At 32.8% G+C, this 12,279-nt stretch overlaps 1 protein-coding gene across 2 annotated transcripts; it reads right to left on the reverse strand.

Annotated features, from left to right (window-relative positions):
- Positions 1–1,070: 1,070 nt before the first annotated feature.
- Positions 1,071–11,091, reverse strand: LOC145303892 (uncharacterized). 2 transcript variants are annotated; one of them, XM_080145552.1, is made up of 9 exons: positions 10,989–11,091; positions 9,605–9,713; positions 7,890–7,960; positions 6,104–6,184; positions 5,382–5,486; positions 4,698–4,756; positions 3,542–3,597; positions 2,388–2,461; positions 1,071–2,001 (listed from the first exon to the last, which is right to left on the reverse strand). In XM_080145552.1, the coding sequence occupies exons 2-9, from the start codon at positions 9,674–9,676 to the stop codon at positions 1,905–1,907; spliced, it is 615 nt and encodes a 204-aa protein (XP_080001678.1). In that variant the 5' UTR covers positions 9,677–9,713; positions 10,989–11,091; the 3' UTR covers positions 1,071–1,904. The 2 variants fall into 2 exon arrangements, with proteins under 2 accessions (XP_080001678.1, XP_080001679.1); XM_080145553.1 differs by having other exon boundaries at positions 9,605–9,668; positions 10,989–11,086.
- Positions 11,092–12,279: the final 1,188 nt, after the last annotated feature.

Here is a 12,279-nt window from a genome sequence, read left to right on the forward strand (position 1 = left end):
ACACAATTTTTCACAAATATGTAAATGAAAAATTATAAGATAAAAACCAGTAATTAAACTGGTATTAGTTTTATGATTCATATTTTAAAATTCGTGGAAAATTGTGTGTAATACGACGAGATGATTTTTCAGTATGATCAAAACCGGTTCTTATCCAGTGGATATTAATTGGTTTCGAAGCCTTACTGAAAATAGATTTACATCTATAACAAAAATTTGTCAAAGGTAAAGATTAGCTATTTGAACGACTTCTCCCTGCAAACTATTCCTTTTTAAAAGCGAAGCTTTTCTATAATTATGGTCGGTCCGCACGTCCGTCTGGAACAAAGAGCTTTTTTAGGCAGGTTAGAATTGTCCTATCGATTTTAAACTTCTGTAGTAGTTAAGTACGATTTAGAAGCAACTCTATAATCGTTACCAGAACGTCCGTGCGTCATTAAACATATTGATTTTAAACTTTTTTTAAATCAAATTTTTATGTGTTATTATTATCCGATTGATCTGATTTTTGAAACAATGATTCCTAGGACAATTTTTAAACAATTTAAATAAAATTTAGTTTGGACTTCTTCACATTATATTTGATTATTTAGTTATGACACTCTACAAGTGTAATGTTCAATTGTCCTACCGTTTCAGAGCTTCGTTTTTATGGAGGTTGACAATGTTGTTTTGTGATGACTCATTAACAGGATACTGTAGATACGAATTTCTTATACGAATTAAAGTAATCTAACTAGCACCCTAACCAATAATCAAATCTCGATAAAAGTATGATAAAGGTATGCAGAATATGAAAGTATTTAATCCCTGGAAATTCCAGCCGTTTATCTTGAATAGGAGATGAGAAAATCATGAGAACTTAAATGTAGGAATCGATCTAGCACCCCAATTAATTGACATATCAAAATGAAACTTGGTGAAAATATGGTAAATGTTAACAAATATTTAATCCCTGAAAAATACAGCCTTCTATCTTTTATAGGAGCCGAAAAAATCACGTTCCCCCTTTCAGTCTCTGACGGACGGACGGACATTTCGAATTATAGAGTAGCTTTACTACTAATAATAGTAATTTTGAAAATATTTATTTACAAAACAAATTTCTCAAAGCTAAATTAACAATGAGATTATATGTATATTTAAAAGTTAGTATGTTTTTCAACCTATTTTTAAAAAATACACTTTTCTAAGACATGAAGAAATATTTTAATTCTAGCAATTATTTTCAATTAATTTTGTCTCTTGTAGAAGTAAATCAAACAATATGCTTGGTCATTTTTGATTATATAAAAGTATTTTTGTCTAATAAAGCGGAAATAAATATATAAGTAAATGAAGTGAATATTAATAGAAGCAAAACATATTTTGATTAGTTTCAGTACTAAAGAGTTTTCAAAGAAAGTGTCCTACTTTTGTGATTTTTTTGTAGATGTAGTAAGTAGTAGATGTAAAATGATCCATAGAATTTATTTATGCAATCAGTTTTTTTTATTGTAGACCTCTTATTTTTAAAGTAATTTAAGTTGGTTTTAAGGTACTAAAACGCAACAAAAAAAGAAGAAAATTGCCATTATGAACAAAAATAGTAAGATCTTTAATTTGACACCTTACCTATTGAATTCTGTTGGGTAATTATTGCAAAAATCTATCTTGTTGAAGCCCTGTGAATCAAAACTTTGAACTTTGGGAGCTCGTCACGAATGGGTTAAAACAAAATCACAAATATTAGGACACGTTCTTTACAGATAATGATCAAATTTGTAGATTTATGAAGAAAAATTGATCCAAAAAAATTGCATTATGATACCTTACCAAAAAAACCTTATTTTAAGGAAAACCTTAAAAGGGCTTAGGTTAAGGCATCACCCTTCAGGGGTTCTTGTATGATCAGCAAACATGTCTTAAACCAGCCCCGAAGGGTTGGTTGGTTGATTTTGGGCTGGGGCTGACTTTGGTAGTCTCACATCTGTTTCTTCTAGCTTAGTTTCCAGTTGAGTTCTAAATTAAGATATAACAAGGATGACAACATCCATAAAAGTGAATCAATCAGAGAATTATATCAAATAGAATTTGCTGTTAAAAAAGTTAAAAATCAACATGTTTAAAATGGAGGTACGGACATTCTGGTAACGTTTATAGAGTTGCTACACTTTTTAAATAATATCTAACTACTACAGGAATCACCATGTAAAGTTTGAAATCGATGGGACAATTCTAACATTCTTAAATTAACAAAATTAACTGACGGACGGACAGACCTTAATTATAAACCTTCGCTTAAAAAAGAGAAAATTCATTGAATGAAATACTTGATTTTCTCCATTGGATAACATAGTGCTTTTATTGGTGCAAGGAAACCTAATATACAATTTTAATAAACTTACGCAGCTTCGTAGGAAGGAGGGTCCTGACTTTCTGGATCTTGTTGTGCTGGTGGTTGCTCTGCAGGTACCAGCGCCTGTAGCACCACGGTTAAGGGATAAGTATTAGGAGTGGGCCGGATATCCGGCAATTTTTAATATCCGGCCGGATACCGGATATTGAAACTATCCAAATGTCATCTTTAATATTATACTAAAAAAATCTTACTTTTTATATTTTAAATGGCTGTAATTGCTTATTTTTGAAGTTAGATGAATTTTTTTGCAACTTTAATATCCGGTTATCAGGCCGGATATCCGGCCCAACCCTAATAAGTATGTGGACAATAACAGAGAAGTAGGGGAAATTAGCAGGGGATATAAAGGGATAAGACAATGGCCGATAAATTAATGTACATTCCAATGATGATACACAAAATTACCCCTTCTTTAAATAACAATTTGTTGTTGAAACGTTTGAACGCTCAACTTAATTCCAACCATTTCAACTAATAGCATTCTACAGAAGGTGCAATTTTGTATATCATCATTGGGAATATACATCAATTTATCTGCCATTGTGTTATTCCTTTACATCCCTGGGACGATAACCATACTTATAAATATACAATAACATTTTTAAAGCCTTAAAACATTAATTTTAAGCTTCTCAAACTTTCCAGGAAAATTTCCAGTTGATTGGTGGTGGGGAAGGGGAGGGCAAGGAAGTTTTCCTTTTGTAATGTTCTAATGTGTTTTTTGTCTGAAGCTAAATATCTTATTAAACACTGGTTTGAATTGGTTGTAATTTTCAGTGAAGCTTTATTATTGTCTTGGGGTGGTTTTAGACTATTTTTAGAACCTCTCCCGCCCATCCCCTAGAGACAAAACACATAGCAACAAGTAGTATTTTATAAAAATAATTCAAGTTTTAAAATAAGTATTTTTTTTCTCGTATGGCTCCGAAACTGATTAATATCCAATGGATTAGAACCGGTTCTCAGCCATACTGAAAAATCATGTGTAGCATTATATTGCAGACAATTTTCCACGAATATCAAAATATTTGCCTGTGCCTTTGGCCACTCGAGGCTACCAAAACTAGTTTTTCATTTTAATATCCGCGGAAAGTTGTAATACAATGGGATAAATAACTATTCTTATCCACTAATGCCTGCCTGTTTAACCTCCTTTTTCTGTCTCTTACGGCGACAACAATAGGTGAATCCTCCAACTAAAAAATAAAAAAGTTTGGTTAATCCAGGAATTTTAAGGGATAAGACAATAGCTGATAAATTGAAGTACATCTATAATTATGAGACACGAATTTATCCTTTTTGTAATAATTATTAGTTGTTGTAACGTTTGGACACTCAACCTAATAAACCAACCAATAAAAATTTAATAAAAGTTGTTGAGCCAACGATATTATAAAACTATGGGGGCTAGTCTAATTAACTACCCAATGTGGATCGCTTAATGGGTTAACAGCAAAACAAATAAATCTAATTGCAGCTAAAAGATTTTTAAAAGCGAAACTTTTCTATAATTAGGGTCGGTCTGTCCGTAACGGTTAGCTCTTTTCGTTAATCTAAACAGGTTAGAATTGTCCTATCGATATCAAACATTGAATGATGATTCCTATAATAGTTCAGTACGACTTAGAAAGTGTAGCAACCCCATAATTGTTACCAGATAGTCCGTACGTTCATTAAATGTTTGTTAATGTTTAATATTAATGTTATTTTGTCCTTCATTGCTTCGCTTTTGTGGATGTTGTCATTCTTATTATTCATGGTTCCACGCTTTGTTTTGGCACTGGCGGCCACACTACGGCTAAACATTTTCAGGACCTAAGAAAAACTACAAAGTAAAGGCGAACCATATTGGCTCAGCGGTTAGCGAGATACACAAAAACAGCCTTATATCCTATCATTTAAAAAAAAAAGATTCATCTATTTCGAATCTTTTTTTGCAAAGGGCTCTGAGACATATACAATTTTTTCAGTCACCTAATATTAAATTTACGGAGAAAATTAAGTAATAAATGAGAAAATGGTTTGTATCTTAATTAATTAGAATTACTTCCTTTAATTGTAGAGCAGCTATGCATTTTATTGTCTTATGAGCGGCTACGACCCCCAAAAAGCCTTTTTTTGAGGGGGTTGGGTTTAATTTTTTATTGTGATAGTGGAAATATTCTATTCAATAATAGTTAAACCTTTCCTAGACCTATAAGAAGCTACACACTGTAAAGGGTAACCTTATCGGTTAGCAGTTAGCGAGATCCTTTGCTACAAACGAAAAAAAGCTTACTGGTAGGATAGATTGTACCTGGTATAATAACAATAACTCCATATCCAAAGTGAGAATAGTGGGGGGTGTAGGTATATCTGTTCAAAGTTTCTTATTCTTAAAAGGGAAGCCATTTAAAATTGTCCTATCGATTTAAAACTTGGCATGGTGATTCCTGTAGTATGAACCATTTAGAAAGCGCATCATCTCTACAATTGTTACTAAGATGTCTGTAAGTCTATTGAAAACATGTTGATTTTTAAATCTTTTTAACAAGATTTTTTATGTGATATAATATCCTTTCAATGTGATTTTTGTAATGATGATTCCTATTTAAGCAGTTTTAAACAATTTTTCTTACAGTTTTGTTTAAATTTAAACATTTATATTCTGCTTATTCAGTTTTGACAATCTACAAGTGTTAAGTTGTTACCGTTGCATAGCTTTGCTTTTATAAATGTTGTCATCCTTGTTAATGACTCACATAATATTGAAATTATGCTATTATTAACTTTTCTAGAAAACTTCATTTAGATTTTAAATATGTCTTAATATTATAACCTAAATAAAATTTGAATAATCCTTACAAAATAAATAAACCCCAAAAAAGTTATCTCCATGGTTCTTCTTTACAGTGAATTTTCTTGCAGGTAGCCAACCCCCCCTCCCCACCTCTAACACAAGTGCCCCCAGAGGCCGCAAGTACAAATAAGAGACTTGTCCCTGTAATTGTTACTATAGCTTTCATGGGTATATTCATTTCCATAGCTTGTATAGTCAGTATTTTCATCCATCATACCATCATCATTGCTTTCAATCTTCCCAGAACTAAATTAGAACATGATAAAGTGAAAGGAGTAGGCCACTCAAAAAATCAGCATGTGACGTCATAAAAATGATGATTATCCATCTCTTTTATAGGAGGTTTTCTTTTACACTCCTCCTCTCCTCATTCCTCATTTTTATGACGTCATAATTGTTTTGAGCGACACTCTCCTTTTAGGGCTCAGTAACACTTTGGGTACACCACCTTCAACATATTGAGACACCGTAAAGTGGCACCAAAAAAATGACGTCATACAATAAAGTTGACCAATGAGAGGAAAGTATACATTGTAACTGACCAATGGTAAAATTTATACTGGCCTCTCATTGGTTATTTTATCGTATGACGTAATTTTTGGGTGCCACTTTACGCTTGCTTTACTCAGTCTCCACACATTCTGTGTGGGAATTGCAGTGTAACAAGATCAATTGCCTATGATTATAAGTAAGGTAACAACCAATAGACAACCAACTCTTTGATTGCACGACCTTTGTCTAGAAATGCTAACTGTGCATGATAATGAGTTACGCCTGTTTTGAGCTAAGGCATTCTCCATACTCTAACTATTAATGTCGTGCATCTGACACTAACAATGTAATTAAAAGTAAATTATACTTACGTTTCTGTTTTGTTGTTGTCTAATGGAAGATATTGATCCAACAAAGCTGTGTAATAGCCTGCCTCTTCTTTAGACATATTTCTAAAAAGACAAAATGTTATATTTATAAAAGATTCTTGGGGTATAGTCCCTTTCATGGCAACGCCTCTTAAGGGGCGTTTCTTCGTATTTTTATAGTAGATTTTCTCCTATTTCTAGCCACTGCCGGTAGCTTTAACCCTGCGTGGCAATCACTTAACCTAATATAACCTAACCTAACCCAAAATAACCTAACAAAAGCCAATGTGAAAATACGACGAAATGCCCCTTAAGAGGCGTTACCACAAAAGGGACTATACTACTTTCTCTTAAAGTAAATTCTTCCCCTACTGACTGACCGCCGTACTGTCTCATTCAAACAACAAGGATGACAACAACCATAAGTAGCGAAGCAAATATTTTGAACATAGACAAACAACCAAAGTGAGTAAAAGACCAGATTATCTGTTATCGTAACAAAGAAAAGAAAGAGAGAGAATATGCAAAAACTTAAAATCGCGAAACCTTAAAAAGGTTGTTTTATTTAAAAGGTGTAAAAAGAAAAGCAGCTAAAAGAGCTGCTTAAAAGCATTCAGACTACCATAGATTTTTTATACCTTATTATGGTGCATAATGAAGGGGGAATGTTGGCAAGAAGTTTCAGCCGTGTATCTTTTGTTGGAGCCGAAAATAATGTGTTGTAAAGCTAAAGCGGCTAAACAGCTGCTTAAAAGCAGCAGTTTAGCTTGATATGGTTCCATATTGATGGGAATAGTGAAAAGCATTTTCAGCCTTCTATATTTTACAGAAGCCGAGAAAATCAGTTGTGAAAAATAAAAGCGGCAGAATGCTGCCCAAAAGCAGTCCGACCGCTAAAAATGTTTTATACTTAATTATGCTCCATTTTGATGGGAATGTTGACAAAAAGTTTCAGTCTTCTATTTTTTGTAGGAGCTGCGAAAATCCCGTTTCCCCAAAATGTTAACAGACAGACATACAGACGGACATTTAAAATTAAAGAGTAGCTTCGCAACTAAAAATGTTGTTAAACGTATAGAGTGTATTTTGATCGAGGGCACTTAAAAGCAACTAAACCCTAACATCATAGTCGAGTTCATTAGCCATATTCCTAATTTGTGAAGCTAGTAAAAGTGGCTGACTCAGATTATGACGTCAAAAAAATTAACCAATGAGAGGCCAGTATACACTGTAATTGGTCAATAGTAAATTTTATAGTGGTCTCTCATTGGTTATTTTTTTGACGTCATAATCTGAGTCAGTCACTTTTACTATCTTCCTAAGTTGTTCAATATATTACCTAATCAAATTGTGACAAAATTGTGTCAAAAATATTTCTTTCCCCCTTCTCCTCTTATCTCCCTCATTTTTATGACGTCATATAGATGATTTTTGAGCGACTTTTTCCCCGTACAACCCTAACATCATAGTCGAGTTCATTAGCCATATCCTAAGTTGTTCAATCAAATGACTTAACGCCTAATCAAGTTCAATATTAAGTTATGTGTAAAGTGTTAACTTATTGCTAAGCAGTTTGCAGGGTCTTGATGGACACACAGTTACACCTATAAATGGTGTGCAAAAAAATGCGGACCTTTTTTAAATTGATATTGCGCGGCTTGTGTTAATAATAAAAAAGAGTTACGCATACTGTTAATTTTACTATTAACACAAGCCGCGCAATTTCAATTCTAAAAAGGTCTGCTTTTTTACACACCCTTTAATATTAAGTTACAAGTTTATAACTTACTTTGCTTTAAGATACGCCTCTTTTATCAGTGGTTCATTTGCTTGTTCATATAACGTTTTCGTAGCAGAATTCTAGAGAGAAAAAACAATATCTTAGGTCTTAGATTTGGGGATCAGTAATATTTGACATAATATCATTTGACATAAATTCATTTCACATAAAACATTTGACATAAAATCACTCATACAAAGTTACATTTGACATAAAAACACTTGATATAAAAGTACATTTGCCATAAAGGTACACTTCACATAAAAACGTTTCACATAAAGTTAAATTTGACATAAAGGTACATATGATATAAAGGTGCATTTACCATAAACGTACATCTACCATAAAGGTACATTTGACATAAAAAAGTTTCACATAAAGATACATTTCAAATGTCAAATGTACCTTTATGTGAAGTGTATCTTTATGCCAAATAAGTTTATGTGAAACGTTTTTATGTGAAGTGTACCTTTATGTTAAATGAGTTTATGTCAAATGATACTTTATGTGAAGTGAATTTTTTGTGAAATGATTTTATGTCAAATATTACTGATCCTAGTTTTAGGTATAGTTTGACACCTCTTAGAGATTTACACTTGTGCATCTCAATTATATCTAGTAGGAAAAAGGATGACAACATCCATAAAAGCGAAGCCCTGAAATGGAAGGACAAACAACATTAACACTTGAAGAGTGTCTGAACTGAATAATCAGAATATAAAAGTAGAAGAGTCGAAGAGTCGAAGCAAAATTGTAAGTAAATTTGTTGAAAAACTGCTTGATACAGGATAATGTTTATGGACATACTTACATTTTTAGGACTTGATTATAGAGTCGCTTTGCTTATAATATTGTTCTTTGTTGTCTCGGGAATCAATATACCAAAAATCAGATCAAACGGATGATTAGATCACATAAAAATTTGTTGTTTAAAAAGTAGAAAAATCAACATGTTTAAAATGGACGTACGGACATTCTGGTAATGATTATAGAGTTGCTACGCTTTCTAAATCGTACCTAACTACTACATCATGCAAAGTTTGAAATCTATAGGACAATTCTAAATTAACGAATGAAAGCTATCTAACTTGGACGGACGTACGGACCGACCCTAATTATAGAAAAGCTTTTAAAAACAAGGATTACACAAGGTATGGATACCTTACCCCCATAATTAATTACCCCCACCTCCCCTCAACGTATTTCTAAAAAAAATTAAGAAAAAAGGCAGCTGGTTACCTTACAATGTATAACCCCTGCGGGGCCAATATGTACGGTAAATTATCCCTGCATGGGCTCCCAGTACTTGCAGAATAACCTAACCTGACCTAAAGTAATAAACAAAAAACAAAAACTAACCCCACCCCTCCGTTTTAAATTCATTCAAGATAAGGGGAAGGGTTCTGTGCTTAATAAGCACTTTGAGGAATACCGCCGCTAAAATTGAAGTAAATTTTTACGACCTTTTTGAAAATAAGTAGTACTTTACCACATGAAAGCTTTCCTAAAAAGAAGAAAGCCAAGCGGTTTATCATGACTTTAATTGGTATTAGAGCTTGATACATCGACAACCTCCTAAAGTAACAACCTTACTAAAGGAAAGAGTTGATTTTGTCTTAATATTTTGGAAGATTTTTTTTCTTAAAATTTCTACGTGATACTCTAGAGATGTCCCTTTAGGAGGTTTGTCTGTGTACCTTAGAGCTTCAATAATAAATCTTTACCTGAGCAACATAAACAGCCAGAACACAGCTGATTAAAATTAGTTTCCAGGTCGCCATCTCCTTCCTAGGCATATTCAATTTGATTTGATACAAACAAGGATGACAATATCTATAAAAAACGAAGCATATCGTTATTTCTCACATCGTATTATAAACAGCTTTCAGCGGATATAAAATATACTATATATTTACTATATACACATTTGTGTACACGATTTCAACCAATGAGATCTCTTGTATGTTTGTTTAGTAACTCTATTAATAACTACTCTTTAGCTTAAGAAATCTTCAAACAAAACAAGTATGACAACATCCAAAAAAGCGAAGCTCTGAAACGGTAGGACAAACCAACATTAACACTTGTAGAGTGTCTGATAAAAGTCTTTTAAAAGGTGTAAGTTAATTTGTTGAAAAACTGAATCAATACAGGATAATGTTTAGTGACATACCTACATTTTTAAGCCTTTTTTATAGAGATGCTTCGCTTACAACACCGTACTTTGTTGTCCTAGGAATCAGTACTCCAAAAATCAGATCATTCGGATAATTATATCATATAAAACTTGTCGTTAACAAAAAAAAGTTAAAAGACGTCATGTTTAAAATGGACGTATGGACATTCTGGTAATGCTTATAGAGTTGCTACGCTTTCTAAATCGTACCTAACTACTACAGGAATAACCATGCAAAGTTTGAAATCGATTGGACAATTCTAACATGACTAAATTTACGAAAACGGACGGACAGACCCACCCTAATTATAGAATAGCTTCGCTTTTAAAATATCAGTCTTTAAAATAAAATCTCATAATTCATTATTTAATTCATAATTAATTCATAATTTACCCATTGCATTCCGGACTGCTTTTATAATTCATAGAGTAGCTTCACTAGAAGAAAAACATGGCGAAATTCCTGTATTGCGCGACATATGTAAGTATATTATTTTTGCTGAGGGCCCCAAAATTATGTTTGCAGAGTTGGCAATAATAATAAACCATGTAGAAAATCAATATAATAAAAATAACGGGGTGTTTGTATGTGAGTTTTTATGTTTGTACCGTAAGATCTCGCTAACCGCTGAACCGATCGGGTTCTCCTTAAACGGGTAGCTTCTCATAGGTCCCGGGAAGGTTTATAACTATTTGGAGGGGTGTAAACCTCCCCCCCCCCCAAAAAAAAAATAGGGGGATCTTACTTTCTTTGACACTAATTAGGAGGGGATCAAATCCAATCCACCACCACCTAAAGTGCCCCTAGAAGCTTCTAGAGGCGTAGCCTATAGTAAGGATTAAAATATCAGCGTTGTATGATAACTTTAAATTTAGACATATGTTGATACTGAATAGATTTTTTAATAATCTTAACATTAAAAGAAAATCACCTAAATTCAAAGATCACTTTCAAAAGAAAATTGATAACTTGGAGATGTTTATTGTCGAGTACTTTAAGTTTCCAACTACCTTACTGAACTAGACAAACCGCCTATGCAAAAATACACATTTAAGCTAGCAAGAAGGGGAAATACCATGCAAGCCAAAACTATCACACACACACGCACACACACAATGGGAAGACTAGATATAGAAGACAAAAAAATAGGCTAATAAGCGAAATTTTAGTTTTGAAAGATAGAATAGTTATTTATCGCATGGTATTAAAGAAAGCTTCCTGCATTTATTTAAATAACAAGAATGACAAATTCCATTAGTAGCTAAGCGCAAAATCTATTATGAAAAAGACACAACAGATTATCTGTTATCAGCACAAAGAAAATAAAGAGAGATAATATGCAAACACTAATAATCACAAAAAAAAGGTTCATGTCTTTGAAAGTTGTAAAAAGAAAAGCAGCTAAAAAGCGGCTTAAAATTAGTCAGACTACCATGGATTTTTTTATATCTAATTGTTTTGCATAATGTAGGGAATATTGGCAAGTAGTTTCAGTTTTGTAACTTTTGTAGGAGCAGAGGAAATCTGTTGTAAAAAGAAAAAGCGGCTAAATAGCTGCTTAAAAGCAGTCAGGTCGCTATGAATGTCATTTATCTAATTATGCTTTATATTGATTGGAATGTTGACAAGGAGTGTTAGCCTTCTATCTTTTACAGAAGTCGAGAAAATCAGTTGTGAAGAATAAAAGCTGCCTAAAAGCTGCTACGGATGCTTGATACTTAATTATGCTCCATATTGATGAAAATGTTGAAATTAAGTTTCAGCCTTCCATCATTTACAGGAGCCGAGAAAATCAGTTTTGAAAAATATAAGCAGCTTAAAAGCAGTCCTACCGCTACAGACGTTTTATACTTCATTATGCTACGTATTATAGGAGCCGAGAAAATCAGTTGTGAAAAATATATGCTGCTTAAAGGCAGTCCGACTGCTACGGATGTTTTATACTTAATTATGCTACATATTAATGTGAATGTTGACAAGAAATTTCAGTCTTCTATCTTTTAAAGGAGCTGAGAAAATCACGTTTTTCCCATTCTGTCTCAGATAGCCGGACATTTAAAACTTTAGAGTAACTTCGCTTTAAAAAATATTGTATGAATCTTATTATTCATCTGAAAATCTTATCCTCATATGACGACATTCACATGATAATATAATTCAGCGGCATTCCTTCCTGTCAATGCGCTTCAAGGGTAAACAAATAATTTGCAATAATTTCTCGT

The sequence above is a fragment of the Acartia tonsa genome, chromosome 13, assembly GCF_053477335.1.
Source record: "Acartia tonsa isolate MP-2025a chromosome 13, ASM5347733v1, whole genome shotgun sequence".
Taxonomy (NCBI): domain Eukaryota; kingdom Metazoa; phylum Arthropoda; class Copepoda; order Calanoida; family Acartiidae; genus Acartia; species Acartia tonsa.